Here is a 27,124-nt window from a genome sequence, read left to right on the forward strand (position 1 = left end):
AGGATCCTCCAGTTGGCAAATAAATTAAGAAAAGGCGGGGGGCCGGGACTGTCCATGCAATGCCAGCACTCGGGAGGTGGAGGCAAGATGGCCAGGAGTTCGAGGCCAGCCCTGGCTGTACAGTGAGGTGGGATGATACAGGCAGGCTGAGGATCAGTCCACCCCTTTACCACATACCACACGCTCGACTAAGAGCCCAAGATGTTTAAGCTAGAAGCTAGCCTTCCAGGCCGTATCAAAGCACGTTCGCTAAAGTAGGAGAATAAACGTTTTATTGAACAGTTATTAGCTTGCTTTGAGACTTTAAATATATAGGTGTATGGCAAGAGGCCTGCCCCCCGCGTGCTCTCTTCTCAGCCCTGCTACCATTAGGGCTGGGCTTGCATCAGCCTTACTCACTGAGCCCTGAACTCCAGAAAGCACATGTGGAACCTCTTGCCCCAGAGCACAGTGCCTGGCACAGGAGGACGCACAATAAATATTGGCCGCAAGAAACCAAGGGAGCAATCCTAGTAAAAGCTGGCATAGTGTGAGTGCTCAATAAATATTAGCTATTATTGTTTGTTGAGTCAGTGAAGGTGGGTGGAGCTAGGGGCTCAGATCCATAAACTGAGGTGGTGTGTGCATGAGGGACGGGCCAGCTGCCACAGGTTCACCTGTTTGCCAGAGGCTGTGACCTCCTGGACAGGGGCAGGGGGCTTCTACTTACGCCGTTTCTCTTCCCTTAGAACAGCTGGGATAGGTTCCCCACTGCCTTTGGGGACCCCTAACCCCTAGCCCACGTAGGGTGCTCCGGCATATTTACTCTGGTTTACCCAGAGGCTAGGATGCTGGGTTTGCTTTGGGGGAGCGGCTTTGCAGGCAATCAGGTTGCCTATGGAACCCTAATGTAATTTGACTTCTGCGAGGCCCAGTTCCCTGGACCCATGTGTACAGCAGGTGCAAGGTAGGCGCGTGGTGAGTTTGAAGAACCCTTGTAGAGCAGAGGTGTGGCCCAGGGAGAGAGGAAGGCGTAGGAAACGCCCTCAGGTGGCCTGCGTCAGGGTGGCACAGGAGCGTTAATGCTGAGGAAATCAGTCAGTGGCCTGGGCTAGCAGCAGGGACAGTGTCAATAGCCGCTTCCTGACCTGCATAGCACGGGACCTACAGCGTCTCCACCAAGAACTGGCCAGGTGCAGGCCTGAGGAAGCCAGAATGCCCTCATCAAATCCCTCCTCCCAGCCCGCGACCCTAGAAAGCAAACATTTACATCCCCTGGTACATTCTCACATCCACGCGATAGGCGGCGCTATAACCAGAAAGGGCCCCAAGGAAGCCATAGAAGGGGACGCAGAAGGGAGAAATCACATTTCATGAACTGCCCACCAGGGGTCACTGTACCCTCCGAATCGAGGGGTGTTATCACAGTCACAGTGCAGCGGTGTGGGAGGCAGAGAGCCTCAGAGGAGGTCCAGCCTCGCGGCGGCCTCCAGCCACCCAGGGTCCACAGTCAGTGTGGTGGGAAGATGTCTGTGCACTGCTGTAGGATGAGCTCCACCACCTGGTTCTGGAACACCATGGTCATAGGCATGCTGGCCTCTTCCGTCTCAGGCCGCAGCAGCGTGGGCCCGAACACGATGGCCACATTCTGCACGGACATACGGTTCTGCTCGCCGTGCTCGATCACCCTGCAGTGGGGATCGGTGGAGTCAAGAGCTCAGAGGTTGGAGCTCAACAGGGGCTCCAGCCGCGACCAGCCCTCCCCCCCCCTTTTTTGTGCCCTGGGAAGTCTGGCTGGCTCACCGGCACCCCCCCCCCTTTTTTTTGTGCCCTGGGAAGTCTGGCTGGCTCACCGGCACAGGTGTTGGATGAGCAATCGGAGCGTGTCGTGGTTGGGGGCCGGCAGTGTGCGCACCAGGTCACGTACACAGCGGCCGCGCTGGGCCGGGTCGTGCAGCTCTGAGTGAGGGAAGGGACCAGAGATGGTCGGCTAGCTGTGACAAAAACGGGCCAGCCCCCCCCCCCCCGCTTCCTCTCCCCCCAAGCCGCTCACTGATGGCTGCTATGAACTGGTGGAAGTGTGAGAAAGGGAAGAGGGGTTCCGGCAGCTCTCGGAAGAAAAGCTTCAGAGCGCCCGTGATCACGTGGACGTCCTCCCAGCGCCCGTCGTCCAGGTCCAGACGCTCGTCTGCCGCGGGGAGGGGGGGCGGGAGATTAAGAGGTCATCAGCACCCACTTGTGACTTCAGGTCCCCAGGGCAGGCACTGGGGAAGGACCTCACCGTGATCCACCTTATAGCGCAGCTTCTGGATGGTGGCCAGGTTCCCACTGATGCGGTACAGCCCGTCGATGTCCAACCCTGTGGGAAACGGAATGGCTGACCCCGGAAGGGCTGGAGTCCCTAATGATTTCTAGACCGGGTTTTCCTACTTCCGGTCTCCTCCTCCTTGACCCTATGCTCACCCAGGGGTCTCTACCCTTTGCTCCTAGAAGCCCGTCTAAGCATGTGTACGTACCCCGGGCTTCGACCGTGCGGATGCATTGCTGCACGAAGCGTGGCACAGCGCTCCTCTCGCGTTCACACAGTTGGGCCAGCGCGCATCCAAACACCTGGTCTGGGGGAAGAGGTTGGTCAGCACCGCCCAGCCCTCCGCCACTAGAGCTGGGATCGGATCCCCGGCAAACTGCAGGTACCTTTGATGTAGCCTCTGTCCCGTAAAGACTGCAGAGTGGGTCTTCTCTGTAGGAATTTGCGGAGCTTGTGGCGGACTCTGCTCAAGTCGCTTTCCAGGCCTCCGGGGCTGAGCAAGGGCGAGGCTGCTACTGACAGAACTCAGTTTAGAAGGTGGCTAGAAGGGCATCACTTCCCGCCCGCCCCTCAGAGGGGAGTCTTTCGTCGCCTTCCCACCTGCATTCTGCTGCGCGTCCTCCTCCCGCCAGCTTCCGAGGCGTTCACTGGACCCAAAATCAGCACTGACAGACTCACTTCTCTCTCCCTGCAGCAGATCTGCAGACTGGAATCAGAAAACTTCAGAAAAGCAAGACTTGGGCCAGTTGGGGCCTCTCCGGAGGAGCTCTGGTTTAGAGACACTCAGGAAGAGCCGGCTTTCCCTGGCTGCAGAGTCCTCCAGGAGGCGGAAGGTCATTCTGTCCCCTCCCTTTCTTATACTGGCCATCTCTGTCCCTCTTAGTTCCTGACCTCCTCACATTTCACTCAACTCTCTACATCCCGCTAGACTAGCTCCCACTCAGAAGCTTGCAGTTCCGATTTAGGCCAGCCCAGCCAACTGCTGATCACTTGTGGCTCAAGGGAAAAGCACTCAGCTAGCAGATATAAGACCCTAGAAGTTAATCGATTAACCCTTTTTCTTCCTGCTTATTTTTGTTGTTTTGTTTTTTTCCGAGACAGGCTTTCTCTGTGTTAGCCTTGGCTGTCCTGGACTCGCTTTGTAGACCAGCCTGGCCTTGAGCTCACAGCGATCCTCCTGCCTCTGCCTCCTCGAGTGCTGGGACTTACAGGTGTGTGCCACCGCGCCCAGCTTCCTGCCTGGCTCTTGAGAACCATTCCTGAGTGCGGTTCTTGGGGCACCACCTGCCTCTCTCTAAATGAGAACTGTCTTCAGGTTGTGCCTGTCCCTTCCCATGGAGCCCTGCAAGACCAGGCCCAGGGCTGGATTCACACGCTTTTGGAAAGCCCTCTCGCCAGCAGATGGGCTGCTTTTGCATGGGGGTGACACTCATCCATTGGTGTCAGGGGCTTCTCTGTGCATAAAAGGCCCACACCTCTCCACAGGTTAGGTCCTGCTGCAGGGCATGGCTGCCATGGTCGGCCCTCTACCTGGGGGCGGGGCTTCCCCCGCTCCCAGAGACCCTCCACTGTATAAACCGGACATTTTGGCTTCACTGTGCCCTTGCCCTTTCCCCCACCTCTCTGCTTTGTCTCCTGCCCTTCCCCGACCCCAGCTCATGCTCTCCCTTCCCCTCCCTCTCCCAAAGTTGCTTCCAATAAACTCGCATTTATATATTATAGTTTTGTCGCCATTAGTGCGTTCTGATTACTTAATTAATCACCCATCAGCCCCGGAAGGGGGGGGGGGGTCCACAGGCTCTGCCTACCAACTCTTCGATGCCTTCGGCGATGGCCTTGTGCCAGGTGCTGATGATGGCTTCTGAGTCGTGCTGGATCAGGTACTCTGAGCCATCTCGGCTTCGCAGCTAAAGAGACACAAGCCAGTCAGTTCCTTGTTCCCCGTCCATACCTTGGGAGTAGGCTTAGTGTGTGCATGTGTGTTTGTGTACTGAGAGGGAGTTGACCCTTCCCTGCCCCCAAGCAACTCAGAGCCTAATAGAGCAAAGGCCTCAAGGCAGGCCAGCTCTTCCTCTTCGTTTAATTCTGTGGGTGACAGTGTTTGGTACAGGCGGACTAAGGTGAGGCCCAGGACATTTGAGTCACTCTCCTTATGGGCATACAGCCAGCGATGGTAGGGCTTATTGCTGTGTGCCACAGAAGACTGCAGGTCTCCCCCAGGGCACTGGCAAAGTGATAGAAAGATCTCCTATGGGAGACCTTGGCTGCTGGTGCAGCAATGGAAACTATGCAGGGAGGAGTGGAAATAGGTCACGGCTGGCCCATGGCTGGTCCCAAACACACAGAGGCTACAGGGAGTACCCCCAGCTGCAAGGCCTGGCTTTAGAAGTATACTCCTTTTGGTCCAGAGAGAGGCAGACAGCAGAGCCTGGCTCAGACAGTGGGGACCAACTTCTAGAGCCAGAGAAAACTGTCTTCTAGCTGTTCTCCTTTTAAAATTATAACTAAGAGGCTGGAGAGATGGCATAGCCAGCAGATAAGAGCGCTTGTTGCTTTTGCAGAAGACCCGAGTTCAGTTCCCAGCGCCCACAAGGCAGCTCACAACCATCTAGTTCCAATTCCAGTCCCAGGGAACCCAATGCCCTTTTCTGACTTCTGTAGAGTACCAGGCACACACATGTCATGCATATACATACATACATACATACATACATACATACATACATACATACATACACTCAAACATACATACATGGAGGCAAAACATTTACACATATAAAATCCATAAATCTAGAACTGAATAAAGCTTGGGGAATCATCAGAAACGAAACATGCCAGGTCCCTGCAGAATATCTGGGCCAGGCTTCTGGCTTTCTTCATTCTCTGGTCCCTGCAGCATCCCTAAGGTCCCAGCTCAGCTCCCATGGAGCTCTTTAGAAGGACCCCAGGTTCACGGAGCTACAGATTAGACCGTTCTTTAAGGATCAAGGATTGGGAAACAGCTTAGATCCCCGGCACCCAGAGAGGACCCTCCCCGACAGTAAAGATCCCTGTAACAGATCGATTGTGGTCCCCTTTCTCTTTTGCTCCCTGGAGAATTAGAGCTGCATTTCTCACCGTAGCCACTAGGAGCATCTCCTATTCACTGTCTCTGTGTGTGCCTGTGTGGATATGCATGCACACTCGTGTGTGTGTGTGTGTGTGTGTGTGTGTGTGTGTGTGTGTGTGTGTGTGAGAGAGAGAGAGAGGAGAGAGAGAGAATGTATATGCCTGTGTGTGCATGAGCATTTATATGCATGTGTGTGCATGCGTGTGTGTGAGAGAGAAATTGTGTATGCTCGTGTGTGCAGGTGAAGGCCAGAGTCAAACCTCAGGTGGCATTCCTCAGGTGCGGTCTATTTTGCTTTTTGTTTGTTTTTGTTTTGTTTTGTTTTTGACAGAGTCTCTTGCGGACTTGGAATCCAACAGTTAGGTTTGATTGTCTGAGCAAGGAGTCCCAGGGAATCCAGGTCTTTGCTTTCCGGGCCCTGGATTACAAGCCTGTGCCACCACACTGGGCTTTTACACGGGTTCTGGGGACCATCAGATTGGAGTGCTTGTGTGGTGAGTACTGACTAAGCTATCTCCTCAGGCCTTACTGCCTGTATGTTTTTCCTGTGTTCTGCCTCAGAGCTCTCAGGGACCATCCAAACCCTAGCATTGAAGGGAGTGGCACTATGAGACCTTGCCAGAGTCTTCTTTCTTGCTCTACCTGCTGGGGAAACCAGACTAGCTTGTCGCTGATCTACTGACTGGGGACCCAATAAAAACTGGAATCTGGGTTCCGGCCAGTGAAAAGCAGGTTCCTGGCTCAGCCCATAACAGGGAGCAGTTTGTGTCAGAGTCCCTGGTCTCTGGGCTGAGACAGTTTCGTCTCCCAGAGGCTTGTTTCTTACACTCAGTGGGAGGGCTCTCCACTCTCCGCTTCCAGAAAGGACTTCAGACAGCCTGACAACAGAAACACTGGGCCCGAGATGGGACAGCCTTGACTTTGAGCCTTGAGAACTCAAGCCCTATTTTCTGCAGGTCCCCATCCCTAGCCTTGTCTGCAGTGGGGTTTCCAGGAACCCCCTTTTCCTAACCCACCACTCACCTCTAGCACATTCTTCTTGCTGGATTTGTCTTTGGGGGCCCAAGAGAGGGAGGCCCCCTTCAGTTTGACCGTGTACTCAGGGGTGGAGAGCTTGGAAGGCTGCCTCTGCAGGGGTGGGGGGGCAGGGGGGGGGGGGAAGGGGGGAATGAAAGAAGCAGAATTATAAGGGGCTCTCATTCAGATGGGCTTGCTCCAGCACCCCAGGCTCCTGGTGTGTCTTTGTCCTAGAGCCTTCTGGCCCACAAGCAGAGAGAGGAAGAAGGAGCCGGGCCCCATTCTTTGAGCAGGTTTGCCTGGCCCCAGCCTCCCTGCTCTGCAGACTGGAGCTGTCCACCCCCAAGAACTGTTCTTTAGGTCCAGAGGGGCTGGAGCGGTATGTACAGGGGTGAATCTGCCATCAGAGCCCCTCTGCCAATACTTGGTACTTGGGACCGGACCAGAAGGTGTCCCTTGCCCAGGGACAGGTCTCACCAGGCCGCCTGCAGCTGAGGTCTTTGAGTCCTTGAAGAAGGTGAGGACCCCGCCCTCTAGCACTGTCCAGGAGGAGCTCCAGTGTTTCTTCCTGAGTACCGAGGGAAGTGGGGTGGGCAGGGCTTAGATTTGGGCCGGAGGCTCACGGCCACTAGAGCATAGAGTGTAAGAGCACAGCTTGGGGTGCTGGCCTGAGAGGGCCGGATTCCCTCCCCAAATAGCTTGTAGCCAGGGGGACTTTAGGAGCCGCCATTTCCTCACAGGACCTCCTATGGAAGTCGCCACATGGCTCTCTATTTCTCTCTCTCTCTCTCTCTCTCTCTGGGGTACCCCTTCCCCCCTTTTCCTTCTCCCCTCCCTATGCTCATCTAATGAACTCTGTATAACATAATATCTGCCTGGTACCTTGTATTCCATCATCCGCCTTAACCTTTAATGTGTTAGGATTCTGGTGCAGTCGGCCTGCCTGTGATGTCACTGCTTACCTGCCATGGGGGCATGGCCCTGCCCAGGGCCATATAAAAGGACAGACTCACCACGTGGCTCTCTATTTCTCTCTCTGGGCTACCCCTTCTCCCCTTTCCGCCCCCTCCATGCTCATCTAATAAACTCTGTATAACATAATATCTGCCTGGTACCTTGTATTCCATCATCTGCCTTAACCCTTAATATTTATATATAACAATTAGTAACAGTGTGGCACAGGGGAGGGTAGCAGTTGGGGGACTTTGTCATCGAGGCCCACCCTGCCACGGTTGGGGTTTGGACAGGGCCTCACCGAAGTTTCTTTCCCTTGTCCACTGTCTTGGTGCGATGGAGCACTCCTGCCTTGTCCAGGGTCTTGACCTAAGAGAATGAAGGGAAGAGGAAATAGTCATGGGGAGGGGGGCCAAACAGCAAGGGACAGAAGCTGGTGTCTCCTCAGCTGGAAGTCCCCCCCACAGGCTAGGCCTGATGCTCACTAAGCCTTGTCACCTGCCCAGCTGCTGGGAGCGGGTGGTGGTGATATCCCTATGGAAGCAAGCACAGGAGGGAGATGTCTCTGGGGCTTCCATGCTCCCACTACTCTGGGGCTTACAGAAAGGGGAGGATTATAGTCCACCTATCCCTGACCCCAGACTCCATAGCCTGCTCCCACCTTCTCCTCTGGAGGGCTAGCTGGAGCCTGGGTGTCGCTATCCTGGCTGGATTTGCGGATGTTTTGAGCGGCAGGGATTGGGACCTGTAGGGGTGGGGGTGGGGTGGGAGAGACACACTGTCACCAGACCATTCCCCCACCCCCAAGCCCCCACCCCCGACTCTCCTCAGCTCTCTCCCTTCCCCAGTCCGTTACCTGGGGCAGCTCCCACTGAACAGAGGAATCTTCGGGCTTGTAGAAATATGGCTTCCCGTGCTGGTCCTCCAACCTTACCCACTGTGGACACAGGGTTGGTCAGGGCCCTCAGCCCAGAGCCCAGGCTGGTACTAAGGGCTGGAGCACTGGATTGAGTGCTGAATGGCATGGGGTGGGGGTCAGAGGTAGGGTGGGGTGGGCGCGGTCCGCTGTGTTTTAGTCTTGAGGGGAGGTCACCGTGAGGAAGTCCCAGGAGGCAGTGACACCAAGGCTGTCTAGGCCTGTCTGCTAGTGATGTCCTTCCTTACCTGCTCTTGAGTGAACTGGCTGGTGTACAGCATCTGCTTGTCTGGGGTAATGTGACAGGACCAGCCAGGGGGTGCAGGCAAGGGAGAAGCAGGCTCAGGATCACTGAAGGAGCCCAGAGGATAATCTTCTTCTGGGTAACTGGCCAGTACCTCGGGATAGTCTGTTTCAGGAGTCGGGGGCTGTGGGGACCAAAAAATGGAGTCAGAGTGACTCCGCCTCCTGCCTCCCTCACTTTCTACCAGACCCACCTATTACTCGCTAGTGTTCAGAAATGCTCCTCCCATCCCCCCACCCCCAGCCCAGGCGGACATCGGACATTGTCCCACCCCATATCCTCTGGTCCCTGAGAGGCAGGAGGTGGGATCAGAGGCCCTTGGGGGTGGCCCCACCTCTCACCCTCTGCTGCCTGGGGCTTCTAGGGCTCAGGCTGGGTTGCATCTCTAGCTGTTCCTGGGGCTCGTCCTCCAGCTCCTCGGTCTCCGTCTCGTCCTCCCAGGCCGTCTCACCGGTCAAGGGGTTGTAGAAGAACACCCTGCGGCTCTCCTCATCCCAGTACTGGCCCCACTCCGTCTCCAGGCTTTCCCCGCTGCCCACGGAGGCCCGGGAGGTGGCTGGGCTGATGGCGCCTTCAGATGCCTCAAAGGGTGACTCCCAGGTGGTCACGCCCGTGTCGGGGTTGTAGTAGTAGGGGCGCCCAGTGCCCGTGTCTGTGTGCGTCTCCCACACCGGGCTGAGGCGAGGAGGAGCTGCAGCGGAGCGTGGCGATGTGGCTGGAGGTTGGCGCTCTATGTTGGCATACACGGGCTCCAGGGGGTCATCCACCTGCTGGAGCCGAAGGAGAAGACTTTTGGGGCAAACCCAACGGCCACAGACATTTGCAACCCCGGGCAACTTTCAGCAAGCCCGGGTACCTCTCTGACTCGGTTTCTCTGGGTGGAAACATGTGCTTTGGCCATCCCAGAAATTGTGGTAGAAATAAGGAAACTTTTCAAAGCGCTGCGTGAAGCAGTGCGGGGCACAGATGGGAAGGGTCAGTTTGTTAACCAACTCGGCTCGGGAGTCTGCACTCGGAGTCTGCACTCAGGGGAGTCTGCACTTGGGGAAGTCTGAACTCGGGGATTAAGGTGAGACTTTGGCAGGAACACACCAGTAGCTTGGGACCTGTCCTTTAAGGGGAGGAGAGAGAAAACACCCGGATACATTGGAGGATGACGGGTCAAAGCGAACGAGAGGCCCCTTTCCCCACAAAGGAATGCGGCATCTGGGGTTTCAGTCTGGTTAGTCACAGAAGAGAAGCCTCCCAGGCTGGTGGAGGGGCAAAGTCTCAGCCAGGCTGAGGCCTTCCATCACAAGCCTGGGCTTGGACTCTATTTCCTGCCAATCCTTGGCCCTGGCCTTGACCTTTAAGCTCTAGTTACACTGTAGTCACAGGGTCCCCACCCATCTCTGCTGAAACTTCTGCAGGCCCAGAAGTTGATTCTGCTCTCTTGCAGCTTGGTCTGTGTCCAGCGCCACCTGGCTCACCCAGCAGACTCCCTGCTCCGGAGAGTGTCAGGTGGCGTACCTCTCCCCCAGATCCATCCGGAAGTTCCTGTCACACACAGCCCAGCAATGCCAGCCCCTAGACAGACGCCCCCACTAGAAGGACACACCCACACACTATCAAACCCAAGGTAGCAGAAATGCACGGAGACTGGCAGTTTCCTAAGAATACATGATGCTCCCAGCAAACAGTACCCCGCAAAAAGCTAATACGGGTAGGTGGATTGAGGGGCTCACTTAGCATGTAGGGAACCCTGGATTTGATTCTGAGCACTTGGTAGTACATGCCTGTCACTCAGAGAGGCAGACCTTCACAAGTTCAAGGTTAGCCGTCTCCACACATGGAGTTTGAAGCCACGTTAGGGTACATGAGACCCTGTCTCAAAAAGATCAAAACCAAACAAAATGCTGACAAAGGATCCACCTGGGCAGTGATTATGGGGTTTAGGTGTTTTTTTGGGGGGTTGGTGTACATGGTGGTGGTGAGGAATTGAATCTTAGGTTTCAAGTACAAAAGACAAACAAGTATTTGCCCATTGAGCCCCTGCCCCAGTTCTTTCTCCTTTAAAAAAAAATTTTTTTTTCTTTTTGTTTTTTCAAGACAGGATTTCTCTGCGTAGCCTTGGCTGTCCTAGATTCTCTTTGTAGACCAGGCTGACCTCGAACTCACAGCGATCCAAATGTGTGCGCCACCATACCCAGTTTCCTTCAAAATTTTTTTGAAGCTTCCAATTTTTGTAACAGTAATAAAAACAAAACAAAACAAAACAAAAACACACAAGCGCGTGCGCGCACACACACACACACACGCACACACACTTGCACGCACACTTCCTACCTAGCATGCTGCCCTGAGTTTGGTCCCTGGGACCCACATGGTGAATGGAAAGAACTGACTTGAATAGGCTGTTTTTTGTCCTCCACATATATACTCTCACACACACAATAAAATAAATAAAACCATCCCAAATATTCCTCCTCTGTAGCCTAAGATACTTGTGTTTTAGGAAGGAAGAAACAGAAAAATCCCTCATTTGGGGCTGGAGAGATGGACCAGTGGTTGGTTACATTTGCTGCTCCTGCACAGGACCTGGGTTCAGTTACCAACTCCCACGCGATGTCTTCACTTCCCTTTAGCTCCAGCTCCAGGGGAAATGCCGCCCTCTTCTGTTCTCCTTGGGTACCAGGCACACACGTGGTGCATGTACACACAGGAGTGTCTGTACTCACACACAGAACAATAAGTAAATCTTGCCCCACCCCCACCTCCCCACTCATCCTACAAAGAGGTCTCCGCTGTGCTCCGGGGCAGGGACTGAGTCAGGTGCTGGGGACCAAATGGGCGTAAGTCCCCACTTGGCAGGACTGGCCTCAAGGGTACACATGGCAGGTGTGGGGGTGTGGCAAATACGGCACATCAGTGATGGTCGCTGCTGAGAAAGATGACAAAGGTGGGGGCCAGCGAGAGGGCTCGGCAGCTGAAGGTGCTTGACGCCAGGTCTGACAGTCTGAGTTTAAGCCCCAATCCCAATATGGTAGAGGGAGAGCACTGACTCTGCCCAAGTGTTCCTCTTGCTTTACACACATGCTGTGGCACACATGATCACATGCACACCCGGTAAATAAAGAAAATGTAACTTGACGCTTTAAAGGCATGGTGAGTCTTGGGAGGTTACAGTTGCGACAAGCTGGCTTGTCCCCAGGATGCAGGTGGGTTGGGTCGGCCAACTCCTCTCCTTTACCCCTCCAGGCTCCTGTGGTGGAGGCAGCATCTCCCATCCACTTCTCCTTTCTCCCTGACCCCAAACCACATGTGTCATCCTGTATTTTGGGTACACCAGGCTACTCCTCCATCTCTCTAGAAGGAGACACCTACCCACTTCACCGCCTTTCCTCAGGCTGCCCCCTTGGCCTGACTTCCCTTCCCTCCTTTTCTGCCCACTCTGACTTTGCTCCTTTAGTCCCAGCCTCACTAGAGAGAGAGATCACTTTGTTAGGGTTCAGTGGCATCCTGCCTTGGGGGTTGCATAGCTGCCCACCTACCTGGCCATCCATCTTTCTGTCTTTCTCTCCATGTGTTTGTAGCGTGTGTGCACACACGAATGTGGGTGCACAGATACGTGCATGCACATGTGTATGACCCGCGGTTGATGGTGGGTAGCCTCGATTAAACACCACCTTATGTACTGAGGCGGAGTCTCTCGCTTGAAGCCCGAGCTCACTGGTCTGGCTAGTCCAGCTGGCCGGCTTGCTCTAGAGAGTCCCTGCCTCTGCCTCCCAGGCACTGGGATTACAGCTAGACTACCACGCCCACCTGGCTTGTACATGGGTACCAGGGACCCCCAACTCTGGGCCTCACGAACACACAGCGAGCGCTTATACCCACTGAGCCATCTCCCTAGTCCCTGGCATGTATCTCTTGTGAGTATGAGGAAGAATGATGTGCCACTGGCCCCCATCAGAAATGATGCAGACCTATCCCAAACACTGCTTTAATATGCCAGTCAATCCTGTGGCAGACGCTGGAAACAAACAGAGACATACACACAGAACAGGACGTGAGAAAGGGTTTGCTGGGCATGAAGCCTTGAGCCACAGAGCCCAGGAGAGTCGCTGGCACATGCTTGAAACCCTAACATCAGGGAGCAGAGAGGGCAGACATGCCTCCTGCCCCCACAGCTGGATGCACCAGGCCCCTGGCCTTGCGTATTCCAGGCCTGGGATGGGGGTGGGGAGAGTTAGAAGGGTCCATGGGTGGTTGGGAGATGTTGTGGTGCTGCCGGCCCGGGCTCTTTGGAGCAGGGATCTTATGCTTGACAGGCTACTGGAGCTGACAGGGATCGCCAACACAGAACACACTATCAAGGGGGGTGGGAGGGGATATCGAGGAGAGGGAAGTTTAGGTCCCTAGAGCAACAGGGCTATCCCAAGAAGAGACGATGCAGAATCATGTGGTAGGGGCAGGAAGCCGTAAGGAGACAGGCTGCTGTCCCTAGAGACACCAACTGCTTGTGGTCAAAGACAGGGACCCTCACAGAGGCCGGGAGGCAGAACCCACTCCTTTGAAGCGGTTTGGAGGCTGCAGCCAAGGAGCTGTAGATGTAGTACTCACTGGTCCCTCAAACTCTGGACGTCTCCATAGACTCCCCAGTCCCAAGCTCAGTGACAGGCCAGAGGGGCTTTCCTCTGCTAGCAGAGTTCCTCTACGCTCTCATTGCTCCCGGGAGCCCCATAGGCCCTTTGCTGTGCCTTGGGGTGGGGGGTGGGGGGTAGGGGGGGTAGATTAAAAAAATTTGGGGGGAGACCCTCATGCAGCTACAAGCCTAAGTTGTGTCCTCTGGATCCAGGGACTGCTTGGGGAAGAGGAAGAGGCCTCCCACCTCGGGTTAGAGGACTGAGCCAAGACAGACCTTTCTTCTCATCACAGAGATCCCCCCTTTACTTCCTTATTGTGGTGCGCCCCTTGCTCACAGTGGTGAAAGCCCTGTCTCTCTTGCCCTAAGCTGCGGATTTCAGATCTCTCTGGGCACCCTCGGACAGGAAACGCCTCTGAGAGGAAGGATGCCTCGACTACCTGACATGTTCTGTCGTCCTGAGCCTCTACAAAGAGCTCCTAAGAGAGGGAGGTGCAGGCTGAACCCAGAGCTGAAGGCCACCCATCAGAGGCTGAGCCTGCCCTGAGCCCTCCTATCCTTACCTGTGCCCGCCGGGCCCGGCTCTGCCTCCTGGCCAGTTTTGCAATGATGTCCACCATCCCGGCTCCTCTGAGTTGCTGGGATGGAGCCTGGGAAGGTTTAGGGAGGGGGTGGAGCCCAGGACCACAACACAGGGCTGGCACAGGGCAACTGGGAAACAAGAAGTTGCCTCGAGATGGCGGGAGGCCACGACTGCAGCTGATTTCCTGTCAGGGCTGCGGAAGTGCCTGAGACAAAGTTGCCTGATTGGGGGTGGGGGTGGTGGCGCGGGTTGGGGTGTCTTCGTGTTTCCTGGACTCCACTGGCTGTCCCCCTGTGCTTGGCGCTCTGGTGACAGAGATCTAAATCCCAGATGCAGCTCGGAGCAGCTTGTACCAAACCGCTCACACGTAAATTATGGGAGGCTCGGACGGGGAAGGAGACAATGAGAAGGCGGCAACCTGGGTTAGCCTAGGATACTGAGTAGCTCCTTTGGTAGACACAAGACAGTGAGTGGCTGTGAACTCCCCCAAGGCCCAGGAGGATGTGAAGGGAAAGAGGAAGGCCGGGGGAGGAGGAGTTTCAGATGAGGAAGGGGTTTGGACACATGCCGTATTGGGGAAGCTGGTGTCTAGACTCCGCCAGCCAAGTGGACACAAGGGACAGTTGACCACACCACTGTTTTCCCCACTTGACCACCTGGCTCTGTCTCCTCCAGATTTGGTCACCCAGCCACACTTGCCCTCTTCCGCCCGGGTGGCCACACACACCCATCCCTGTAAGGGCGGACCTGCCTGCCTCCACTCAGGACTAAGAGAACCAAGCGGTTCCTTTCTTCTGACTTCCCCTCTCCCCTGCCTCCTCGCGCAGGTGGACACTCCAACTCCTGACACACACACACACACACACACACTGGACCCAGTGTGGCCTGCTTGAACAGCTATGGCTGCTCCTTCAAGTCCCTGGGGACCATCTTGTCCGTCCTGCCCCTCCCCAGGCGGGCTCAGCTTCCATGAGTTTCCAATTTGCTTCTAGTTTGGGCTCTGGCCCCCGCCTGTTCTCCCATTCCAGAAATCCCATAGAGACGAGGCACAGAACCAAAACACTTGGTGAGGACAGAAAAAGAACAAGGCTCTATGGCCCTTTGCCTTTTCAGTACCCATGTCAGCACTCCATCAGAAGCCCACTCTCCAGGGCACGTGGTCCACAGTCATGGTCCATAGTCAGCTCCCAGGAAGCCAGTACTGCTTTTTTTTTTTTTTTTTTTTTTTAAAAAAAAAATCAAGGTTTCTCTGTGTAGCCTTGGCTGTCCTGAACTCCCTTTGTAGACCAGGCTGGCCTCGAACTCACAGTGATCTGCCTGCCTCTGCCTCTCGAGTGCTGGGATTAAAGGCGTGCGCCACCGCCGCCTGGGCGCCAGTACTGCTCTTGATGCACACAGACCAGCTCTCAGGCTAAGGGGCTTCCCCACACCCAGCAAGCTGAGGTGAGGACCACAGCTGGTGCCCACAAGCACACCCTGCTGGGTGTTGGACAGCAGGATGGGGCAGTGCTGGCACATGTCAGTTGCCCATCACTTCCTCTCCCTCTCCAGGCCTCATCTTCCAAACCCTCCTAGGAAGGAGGCAGCACAAGAGGAAAATCCAGCCCTCTGGGCTGAGAGGAATGGCGCATGCCTGTAATTCCGGCCCCTCAGGAGATGGAACGTGGTGGGACTGGAAAAGGGAAGGTAGCCTGGAATTTGCCCATTGTAGCCTCTTGGCTACTTAGTGAGAATCTGTCTCTGAGGAGAAACAAAAAGAGAAAGAGAGACGGGAGGGAGGGAGGAAGAGAGAGAGAGGGATCAAATCAGTTAGGGACCTACCTCCGCCCACTCACTAAAACTTACCAGCTTTTTGCCACCTAGATTGGGTGGAGGGACAGCAGGACAGGAGGGACCCAACTGTGGTTTTTGTTTCACTGTTGTTTCACAGTGGGTCCTTCCTGTACTGAGTCTCCCTCTGTACCCACCCAGCCTGGCTGAGGGCTACATACTACTGTACAGGGCCGATCTCGGAGCAGAACAGGGGCTTGCCCTGTAGACTTCACCTGGAGTGAGTATGCAGCCCACCTGTCCAGGTGCCCTACCTCAACAGAATCCTGAACACAGTGGATTTAGGGCTGAACTATCTTGATAAACGCAAAATGAACAGACACACAGAGGTGTGAGAGCTTGGAGGCTGTGTTTCAGCGTCTCTCTGAGCGCTGGGTGGGGTTCCTGGGACCCAGCTGATGGGGCTTTGTCCTCTTCCTCACCCCCAGGCTTTCTGTGAAAGCCCAGCTGGCCGCTGATTTCCCACGCCCACAGGGCCCCGGAGAGAAAGCAGGGTGTGTTTCTGCTTTTCTGATTCTGGGTTTCGGATTGGGCGCCCTGAGCACCGGACTCTGCCCAGCCTCTGCATGACCCCAGGGAGCTGCCTGCTGGGCCTGCTCCTGCTGGGTGGGCAAGATCTGGGTGCGGCTCCTCGCTGGCACAGACTAGAAGGAATGCCTGCAGAGACCGTCAAGGAACTTCTGGGCTGGCCAGTGAAGTCTGTGGTTTTGAGCCAAGCTGCAGAGGTAGGAAAGTGTGGCCACGGACTGTCTTCTACCCACACACCCCTCAGACTTCTCCTTCATTGAGATGCAGGGTGCAGGGGCCTCCTGTACAAGCCAGCTTCCCTAGATGTATTTTTTTTTTTCTTCCCAGACAAGGTTTCTCTGTGTAGCCCTGCTTGTCCTAGACTCCCTTTGTAGATCAGGCTGGCCTCGAATTCACATTGATCCGCCTGCCTCTGCCTCCTGAGTGCTGGGATTAAAGGGGTGTGCCACCACCGCCCGGCCCTAGATGGAATTTTTAAAGCCTCCAGTGGCTATGGAGGCCTCACCTCCAACCTCCATCCACACCTCTTTTTTTGATCTCCCGCTGGCTATAAAGTTAGGTTTCTCTGGTGTGTGTGTGTGTGTGTGTGTGTGTGTGCGCGCGCACGTGCATGTGCGTGTGTGAGCAAGAGAGCGCACGAGGGACAGAGAGAGAAAGAAACACAGAGAGAGACAGAGTGAGAGAGAGAGAGAGAGAGAGTCTCACACACCCTCCTCCCTTCCAAATGCTAGGATTATGCCTGTATCACCACGTTTGGCTTACACGGTCTTGAAGAAGAAACCCAGGGCCTCTGGCACACTTAGCAAGCCTCTACCCCCTGAGCGGCACCACCAGCTTTCTGTCTTGCATTTGTACCTATGGGGGGGGGGGGAGGCAAGTGCTCTCCCACTGAGCTATAATCTCAACGAGGTCTGTCTTAAAGCAAAACAGAAAGCAGGGGGCGAGGGAGAATGGCTCAGCAGGTAAAGAAATCATGCACTCATGAGGCCACAGGAGCACACCCCAGGTAAAGGCTGGGTGGGTGTGGCGGCCCACCTGCGAGTCCTCAGCTTAGAGCCCACTTGGATCCACAGGCAGAGGGCGATTGAAGAAGGTATGTGACATCAGCCTGTGGTTTCCACTTGCCTGCACACACATGTACATCCACATACATGAGAACACAACTCTACACTCACATGCAAAAGAATAAAAAAGGAAAAACTAAGGAGTGCGGGCAAGGGTGTAGCTCAGTGGTGGAGTACTTCCTGTGTGCAAGGCTCTGAGTTTCGCCACTCATTCAATCTTCGGTCCCATTTCTGCAACCCTTTCGTTTGTTTGCATTTAAATATTTATTCACTTAAGGATAGGGACTAGCTATATAGACCAGGCGGCCTGAGACTCACATTGTAGGCCAAGTTAGCCTCAAACTCTTGGTGCTGGCTAATTTACTTTTCTTTTTCTTTTCTTTTTTTTGTTTTTGTTTTTGTTTTTCGAGACAGGGTTTCTTTATGTAGCCTTGGCTCGAACTCACAGTGATCCGCCTACCTCTGCCTCCCGAGTGCTGGGATTAAAGGCGTGCGCCACCACGCCCGGCTTTCTTTTTTTTTTAATCAATTTTTAAATTTTTTTTTTTTTTCCGAGACAGGGTCTCTCTGTGTTAGCCTTGGTTGGCCTGGAGTTGCTTTGTAGACTGGGCTGGCTTCGAACTCACAGTGATCCACCTGCCTCTGTCTCTGCCTCCCGAGTGATGGGATTAAAGGCGTGCGCTGCCACCACCCAGCCCCGGATTAAAGGTTTTTAAAAATATATTTATTTATTTTTATTTTATGTGCCTGTGTGTGACCCTGCAGCTGGCACACACCCAGCATGTAGACTACATGCATGCCAGTGCCCGCCGAGGCCAGACAAGGGCATCAGCTCCCCCAGGAACGTACCGCTGTTATCCACGTGTGGGTGCGGGGGAACTGAACCTGGGTTTCCTTCCAGCAAGAGCAGCCAGTGCTTTAAACTGCTGAGCCATCTTGACAGCACCAGGACTAAAGATGACTGAGAGGAGCCAGGCATGGTGGGTCATTCCTGTAGTCCTAGCACTCAGCATGCAGGAGACTGAGGTAAGATGTATATTGAGCTGAAATTAATTTCCTTTTCTCTTCTTTCTCCCTCCCTCTCTCCCTCCCCCTTCCCCCCTCTCTTAAAAAGCTGACACACTCTTATTCCCTGAGCACCACTGGCACCATCGGTAAGGGCCAGCCCAGGCTGTCACAGCCTCTGGTGATGCTGGGGGTAAACAGATAATGGCATCGGCAGGTTTGTAAAGCTATAACATGTGCACTACATAGAACATTCGGTACACAGAGCCTGAACACGCATGCAGCTATACTTTCTACCGTAATTGCAGTTCCCTCTTGTACGTAAGGCAGGCACTTTACAGCGCTGGCCAGCAGCCTTACACATCCAGTTACCATGCCTCTTTGTGACATCAGAAAGTCACGCCGAGTGACCAACCTGTTTGTCATCTGGGCTTGTTCGGGTACACCCTAGGGCCCCTAGGAAACAACGACTCACGTAATGGAGCATCTCTCAGGATGTGTCCTCATGGTAGGTGACACATGACCGAGTGAGTATGCATAAAATCTTAGTACATTTGTAACAGTTTAACCAAGTCTGTAATAAAGGGTCAGATTTTAAAAGCCACAAAATAAACAGCAATACATGTGATATTTTATTTTTTTGTGGCACTTGGTCTTGTACCCAAGTCTTTTTGGAGGCTAAGCAGGGCCCCTACTGTTTAGCTACATTTTGGCTCTTTTTATTTCTTATTTTGAGACAAGGTATTGATAAGTTGCCAAAGTTACTCTGCAATTTTCAGTCCTCTTCCCTCAGACTCCCAAGTGCCAAGACTGCAAGTGGGTACCAACCTGCTGCACTTACATAAACGTGATTAAGGAAAACTTTCTTTTTTCTTTTTAAATTGAGACAAGGTCTTTTGTTTTGTGACAGGGTCTCCCTATGTGGCCTCAAACTCACAGAGATCCACCTGCTTCTGCTTCCCTGAGTGCTGCTTAACTCTTATTAGATTGTTCAGACTAGTCTCAGATTCCTGGGGCCAAGTGATCCCCTGCCTCAGTCTCCAGAGTTTAGCAGATACAAGCACATAATACTGTCACACACACACACAATATATATATATATATTACATAATATATAATCTATAATGTATGTGTGTGAGAGATAGGATTTGATCTCCAGCACTGAAAAAATAATTAGTTGCTGGAGTGATGGCTCAGCAGTGAGGAGCTGTGTTGCTCCTGCAGAGGACCCAGGTTTGGTTCCCATCACCCACACTAAGGAGCTCACAACTGCCTGAAACTCCAGTTCCAGGGACTTGGGCGCCCTCTTCTGGCCTCTGCGGGCATCTGTATGCACTCTCGGTGCACATAAACTAACACAGGCACACACGCACACATACACATACATTTTAAAATCTAGGGGGAAAAAGGTAACAAATACTGGTGAGATGTGGGGAAAGTGGAATTCCCCTGTAGCAAGGGTGAGATGTAAACTAGTGCGGTCAGTATGCAAATCAGCAGGAGGGTTCCTCCAAAAAGCTATAAAGAGAACCGCATGTGCTGCAGCCACCTCACCATGGGGACACAGCCAAAGGAATTCAAATCAGTATGTTAAGGAGACACCTGCACTACCATGACCATTGCAGCTTTCTGTTCACAGAACCAACACACAGAACCATCTAGTTGTTCATCAACGGATAAATAAAAAAGACACACACACAACGGAATACTATGCAGCCACCATAGAGCGAAATCGTGTATAACTGCATGAAAGTCACTGGAGGACATTACATTAAGTGAAATAAACCAGACTTGGGACAACAAATAGTGTGTGTTCTCACTTAAAGGTGGGGACTGAAGAGCTGGGCTTTGAAGAAATAGAATAGAAAATACTGGTTACCAGAGCTTGGGAAGGGTGTGTAAGAGGGAGTGACAGAGACAGAATGGTTAGGGGAGGGGTCAGTGGACAGAAGAGTGACTTTCAGCGTGACTAGAGCTCTGAAGGGCAACTGCTTGACAGCAAGCGATTATACATCTAAAAACAGCTTGTAGAGGATCTCAAATGTCCCCAGTACAAATTAATGTCTGTGATGGCCAATATGATTACTCTAATCATTATCCTTTTTATACACGTGTGGAATCTCACCCTGTGTGCCACAAATGTGTATGACTGCTATGCCAATTAGAAATACAGGGGCTTGGGCTAGAGAGATGGCTCAGAGGTTAAGAGCACTGGCTGCTTTTCCAAAGGTCCTGAGTTCAATTCCCAGCAACCACACAGTGGCTCACAACCATCTATAATGTGATCTGGTGCCCTCTTCTGGTGTGCAGGTGTACATGCAGGCAGAACACTATACATAATAAACAAATATATATATATATATATATATTGACTAGAGAGATGGATCAGCTGTTAAAAGCACTGGCTGCTCTTCCAGAGGACCTGGGTTCAATTTCTAGCATCCACATGGTGACTCACAACCATCTGCAGCTCCAATTCCAAGAGATCCAACGCCCTCTTCTGGCCACTATACACTAGTGCACAGACATACATATTCAAGTAAAACACCACGAGTACACATAAAATAATACATTTTTAAAGGTGAAAAATAAATGTGACACATGACATCGTGCATGGGGCTACAGCCTCCTTCGTGTAGGGGACACAGAAAATTAAGTTACCCAATTCTTTTTTTTTTTTGGTTTTTCAAGACAGGGTTTCTCTGTGTAGCCTTGGCCATCCTGGACTCACTTTGTAGATCAGGTTGGCCTCGAACTCACAGCGATCCGCCTGCCTCTGCCTCCCGCGTGCTGGGATTAAAGGCGTGTGCCACCACGCCCGGCTCAAGTTACCCAATTCTTATTTATACTAGCTTGTGTTTGTATAATGAAACCGGGAAAAAACAAACAAAGAATGGAGAGGTGGTGACGTGGCAAGGAAGCAGGGAGAGGTGCGCGTGAAAGTTTTACTATGTGAATTAAATATGAAAATATTATTTTAAATAATCACACACATGTATTTCCATTAAAAGAAATTCAAGACAGAGAAGGAAGGGCTGGCCAATACAATTACAACTTGAACTAAAGATGAGAACTCAGATGAAGGGAGGAGTTTTAAAAAGAGCTTGAAATATTGCATGGTACTCACCCAAGGGAAAGATATCCACCACCAAATTCAAATTTGTGGGTTCAAGTTCAAGCAGAAGAAATTCTCTCCCATGTTGTAGCACAAACACAAAATGATGGGAATAAAGAAGAGAAGGGGGGGACTGATAAACGGGGTGCACCGAGTCGGGAGAGCTAACTCCCAAGTGAAAGAAAAAGAAAAAAAAAAATCACACAATAAAGAGCTTCTCCTGCGCAGACCAAGGCTGACCGTCAATATGCATCAAACACGACATGAGTTCTCCTTTGATTAGGGATGCAAGGATGGAGGCAGAAGGCAGCAACGGAATGGAAAATATGAGAGAAGAAAAGGGAAGCCAATTACAACCTGACCACGGCGGGAGGTGGGGGGGAAGGGGGGAAGACCCAAGGCCAGCACGCCAATAAAGTCTACACGAAATAAAACCCGGCAGAGGGAATCCACTGTTAGACCCAACACGAGCACAGTGAATGATCCCCTTAAAAGACGGCAACTGGCCTGGGTTTGTCCTTGTTTTTGAGATGAGTTCTAGATAAATTATCCCGGCTGGCCTCTTCTGATTTCCAAATGCTGGTGTTAACAGGCGTATGCCACCCTCCCCAGCTCATACTAAATTTCTCAAGTGGAAATTTTACAAATCTAGGGGGAAATGACTCCTTCCCTAATTAAAAAATGTCAGGCTGGAGAGATGGCTCAGAGGTTAAGAGCACTGACTGGCTCTTCCAGAGGTCCTGAGTTCAATTCCCAGCAACCACATGGATCTATAATATGATCTGGTGCCCTCTTCTGGCCACAGGTGTACAAGCAAGGAGTGCACTGTATACATAATAAATAAATAAATCTTTAAAAAAAAAAAAGTCAAATAGCCAAAATTAACTAGAGACCTAGTAACAATATTGGAATAGCTCGACTGCTAATAATGATGGCAGAGAGTTGCTGTGGTCTGGATGGGTTGAAGGACAGAATTATAGAATCCCTCAGGACTGTCTGTGACATTGCTCTCTTCTTCTAGGAAGCATTCAGAGATGTTTCCTGCTAACTCCACCACTGGAAAGAGGCAGCTTTCAAAGTGCCATTTGTGGCACCCTGGGGACACACATCTCCGAAGGTTACACTTGTGGGCCTGACTTGCCTCCTGGACAACAGGCTACCTGCAAGCCGGGGCCTTTACTTTCATAGCCTTCCTGATGCAGTACCTGCCATTTCTGACTGAGTGAGTGAGAACCCCAGCAGCTGCCTTCTCCCACCAGCCAATTGAACTGCCTTGGGGGCAAGCCCCCAACAAGGAAGCCTGGGGAACAGAGGCATGAGAGGACCCCAAAGCTAGCAGAAATAGACTACAGTTTACCCGCTATCCCAACATTTAAAAGGAGGTCAAACTGGTGATGCACGCCTTTAATCCCAGCACTCGGGAGGCAGAGGCAGGTAGATCTCTGTGAGTTCGAGGCCAGCCTGGTGTACAAAGAGAGTCCAGGACAGCCAGGGATACACAGAGAAACCGTATCTCGAAAAACAAAACAAAAACAAAAAAGGAGGTCAAACCATTTTATAGGGGTGGATATAGAATTCACACATTCAAACAGGCTGGGGAATGTTCCTGCCTGCAGAAGAGAGAGGCCGGGGGGGTGGGGATGGGGTGGTCCAGAGGCAGCCCCAGCTGTCCCTCTACTTGCTAGGTCCAGGCAGAGACCTGTAACCTCACAGGAGACCTTCCGTCAGGGGCAAAGGATACAGGAACCCCCACCCCCACCCCGCCATCCCCACCCCAGGAGCCTGCAGAAGAGTTGGGTGAGTGCCAGGAATCCCCTCAATACCACAGTTCTTCCTCAATTTAGAAACAGAGCTTCCCCAATTTAACCAAGCGTTCTTAGGCCCCCCCAGAGCCACAAGCCTTGGTGTTCTGGCTCCCTCCAACATCAACCAATAGCCAATGACCACCGTTTGCCCTTGCTCAGCCGCCCAGACCCCCCTCTTTTGGCGTGGAGCCCAGAGCACATTCCAGACCACCAGCTACTATCAGCACAGGCCTCCCTGTGCCTGGAGACCAGCACTGGCCATACATCCAGCTGACACTCGGCACTGAGGCCTGTTCCCTCCTACTCCTGTACAGAGGGCAAGGGGGAAAGAAAAGAAAAGAAAAGAAAGGAGTGCAGGGTTCAGCTGGAAGAGGCAGGAGTGGGCTGGTCCTGGGATCCGGCTTTAAGGCTGGACGGAGGAAACCAGAGCCCAAGAGTGAGCAGGAACTCAGCCCCCTGGCATCTAAAGGACACAAGGTGACCACCCAGCTTGCAGGGGTGAGGGCAGTGAGTAGGAGCCCAGGTAGGTGAGGTAAATAAGGCTGGGTGTGTGTGGGGGGCATAGGAAGACCTGCTGACCCTATTTAAGCTGGGTGAGCAGTGTAGAAAAATCGAAACAGGTATGAAGAAACCATCTGAGCCTCCCGGGGCAGCTGCCCAAGCTAGGGATTCATTCGGAGAGGTGTTGGGAGGTCGGTAGTAGGGGTTAGGAGCCGGGGTAGGGGGTGGGGTGGGGGTAGGGGGCTGTCTCATCGGATCTCCTTAACTTGGCCTCCGCTCCCAGCTTCTACCCATCTGTAGCTTTTTCCGGGCACATGGCTGGCTGGGTGTCCGTCCCGGAGACTCTGGCCCCAGGAAGTGTATAGAACAGGGAGGGGTCAGGTGGGAATCCCGGAGGGAGATGAGTGAGAAAACTGGCTCCTCCCTCTCTCCCCCAGGACTCTTAGTACCCAGGAGGGAATCACTCACAGTTCCTGACCGCTGAGGTGGAGGAACCTGGGGCTCAGGGGGCTTCCTTCAGTCCAGGCGGTATTCCGGCTCACGAGCAGGGCCTCCGGGGCTGTTTGCATAAGTTCCAGCAAAGGCCGGTAACCTGTCCTGCCGGTGGCCAATGCCCAGGCAGCAGGGGCGGGCCCTCGTGCATCTGTTCCTAGGCCTTCCTACCTCCAAGGTTTGACCACACCCCTAAATCTACTAGCTAGGGAGGCCAGAGGCCACAGGCAGGGAAAGCCGTATTGGGGATTTAAACCAGTGTCTGAGAACATCCTAGGCATGGACTGTCACATCCCAGCTCTTTTTACTCATTATTTTGAGAGAGCTTCACTCTGCTGCCCAGGCTGGCCTTGAACTCACTGTGTAGCCAAAGGCGCCCTTGAAAATGGGATCCTCCTGCCTTAGCCTCCTGAGTAGCTGGGATTACAGACAAGGCCTCAGAGGTCACTTCGTTGCTTGGCCTCCTGTGTGGCCCTGTCCCTGTCAGGAGCACTGGCTATGGAATCTCTCCCCCTCTCAAGCCCCCATGCAGGCAGAAGCTAGGCACCATGCTTAGAAGAAAGTGTATTTGCTTGCCATCGGCTCCTGCTGTTTTGGCCCAGAGGAACAAGGCAGAGACTAAACTTGGCAGCAAGTGTGGGGTTTGGAGTCAGGAGGCAGGGGTCTGAACTCACTTCCTTTATGAACCTGTTTGTGTTCAGGGTAAAAGGGCGTCCCGTGCTGCCTTCTGAGCTGCTAGGCACTGAGGTGTGTGTGTATGTGCGCGCGCGAGTGTGTGTGTGTGTGTGTGTGTGCAGGCCTCTGAGTGAGAGGACGAAAGACTGCTAGCCCCCTGCGGTCTGTGTCTTACTATACTTTGGGTCCACAGAGTCCGGCTCCCTGACCAGCACACACCAGGTGCAGGAGGTGTGGTACTTGCATGAGCCGGGAACACAACACGACAAATACGGTACAGGCTCCCTCTTCTCCCTGCTGAGCGGCCTGCCCTCGGGCCTGAGCTGGTACATGACAGGCGGATGCCCTTTCGCCCTAGAATACCTCGTGGTCCACACCTTTGCTCCTGTTTCCAGCCACTCCCTTCTTCCAGGGCTCCTATCTAATCATCCTCCTGCCTCAGCCTTCCCTGCTGTGGGCTCTGGCCTCACCCATTTGCTTGGTTTGATTCTCTCACCACAGCGTGTCTCCCCCTTCCCCAGCAAAGTGTTGCCAGCTGCCTGTTGTCTGCACCCACACCTTCACACAGCCTTCTGTCATCTGCAGTCCCTTGACTGGCCAGCCTTCTGGTGGCCATGTCAGGTGCTGTCCTCGGCCTTTGTCTAACTTGAACTTCTGCACCTTTTCCATGGCTTTTAGACTGTGGGGTTTTCCTCTCTCATCCTTCTTTCTTTCTTTTCTTTTTCCTTTTTTTTTTTTTTTTTTTTTGGTTTTTCAAGACAGGGTTTCTCTGTGTAGCCTTGGCTGTCCTGGACTCAATTTGTAGACCAGGCTGGCCTCGAACTCAGAGTTCCGCCTGCGTCTGCCTCCCGAGTGCTGGGATTAAAGGCGTGCGCCACCAGATCTCATTATAGATGGTTATGAGCCACCATGGGGTTGCAGGGAATTGAACTGAGGGAGAACAGAATCTGTCTTTCCCTCCTTTTGATGACGATATTCAGGTGTACCGCACCTCATTTTTCTTCACCCCATGCCTCCTCCAAGACCTCTGTAAACAGTGCAACTGGCTGCCTGCCAGCGTCAGTGGGAAGCTAGGATTCAGCTGATCTGCTCTTTCCTGGCCCAGACTCCATGACCATCCCATCATCACCGTATGCATGTTATAGCCCTGACCACAGGCACCCTCAATCCCATTCCATTTCTTACCGAGAGCCTTCCAAACAGGATAAAGTCCAAATTCTCACAAAGCCCTGTCCGATGGTAGATATACCACAGCCAGCATAGGCCATGGGCTAAGACACAACTACAAGACACCGCCCCCCCAGATGGCCTGTCCACACCTCTTCTCCACCTTTGCTTTACAGCTCGAACAATGGACGACAGTGGCCTCTATTGTCCCATCAGTGTCCCATCCCAGTGTTACCGCCCAGCCCTGTGATTGTGTTACACTCATTCCTAGGTCTGAAGGCTCACTGAGGGGCTTGGCTAGCATCTAATCAATTCATGCTTAACGAACAAGCAAGAGTAAGCAAACAGCCGGGCGCTGTGAGTTCGAGGCCAGCCTGGTCTACAAAGCAAGTCTAGGACAGCCAAGGCTACACAGAGAGACCCTGTCTCAAAAAACAAAAACAAAACAAAGAGTAAGCAAACAGCCGGGCGTGGTGGCACACGCCTTTAATCCCAGCACTCAGGAGGCACAGGCAGGTGGATTGCTGTGAGTTCGAGGCCAGTATGGTCTTCAAAGTGAGGCCAGGACAGTCAAGGCTACACAGGAAAACCCTCTCTCGAGAAAAAAAAAAAAAAAAAAAAAAAAAAAAAAAAAAAGACTAAGCAAACAGACTTGGGGGATCATGCCCTCGGGGAGTTTGAGTGAGTTGAGTGTGAGTAGGGGTGTGTGTGTGTGTGTGTGTGTGTGTGTGTGTGTGTGTGTGTGTGTGTGTGTGTGTGTGTGCGCGCGCGCGCGTGCATCTACGCTCTCTGGAAAACCACCAGGCTCACCTTTCAGGAAATGCCTTCCCTTGTTGCCTGGGACAAGGAAGGGCAGGGGTAGGGTTTCCTTCCCAAGGGAGAACAAACTGGCCATCCCTGCTGCGGAGTGTCAGGGAGAGCCTCAACAGAGAATGTGCTGTTGTTCGTAGGACCGGGACTGGAGGTGTCAAGCACTCTGTTGAAGCCACAGGGTTAACTAGAGCCAGGCAGCAGCCACCTCTTTGCCCAGCACCAGGATCTTGGGCAGACTTCTTGGTTCCTTATTGGGTCATTCATTACCAGCCCACTTTCAACGGTGTCCCCCAAACCACAAGCAACTAGGAACCTGCTGGGGGCGGAGGAAGGATGGG

The 27,124-nt window shown here is 53.1% G+C and overlaps 1 protein-coding gene across 1 annotated transcript in view; it reads right to left on the bottom strand.

The window, feature by feature from the left end:
- Positions 1-1,470: 1,470 nt before the first annotated feature.
- The window catches only part of Arhgap27 (Rho GTPase activating protein 27), a 30,205-nt gene continuing 4,551 nt past the window's right edge, over positions 1,471-27,124 (bottom strand). Inside the window, exons 4-18 of the mRNA XM_051158825.1 lie at positions 8,929-9,354; positions 8,532-8,711; positions 8,224-8,304; positions 8,029-8,112; positions 7,669-7,736; positions 6,891-6,981; positions 6,420-6,524; positions 4,096-4,194; positions 2,888-2,993; positions 2,674-2,799; positions 2,496-2,594; positions 2,261-2,338; positions 2,033-2,167; positions 1,833-1,938; positions 1,471-1,667 (exon numbers count right to left, since the gene is read on the bottom strand). Coding sequence (XP_051014782.1) covers positions 1,490-1,667; positions 1,833-1,938; positions 2,033-2,167; positions 2,261-2,338; positions 2,496-2,594; positions 2,674-2,799; positions 2,888-2,993; positions 4,096-4,194; positions 6,420-6,524; positions 6,891-6,981; positions 7,669-7,736; positions 8,029-8,112; positions 8,224-8,304; positions 8,532-8,711; positions 8,929-9,354 — 1,962 coding nt within the window. The 3' untranslated portion in view covers positions 1,471-1,489. The remainder of the gene's footprint in view (positions 1,668-1,832; positions 1,939-2,032; positions 2,168-2,260; positions 2,339-2,495; positions 2,595-2,673; positions 2,800-2,887; positions 2,994-4,095; positions 4,195-6,419; positions 6,525-6,890; positions 6,982-7,668; positions 7,737-8,028; positions 8,113-8,223; positions 8,305-8,531; positions 8,712-8,928; positions 9,355-27,124) is intronic.

This window comes from Acomys russatus, chromosome 16 (genome assembly GCF_903995435.1).
Source record: "Acomys russatus chromosome 16, mAcoRus1.1, whole genome shotgun sequence".
Taxonomy (NCBI): domain Eukaryota; kingdom Metazoa; phylum Chordata; class Mammalia; order Rodentia; family Muridae; genus Acomys; species Acomys russatus.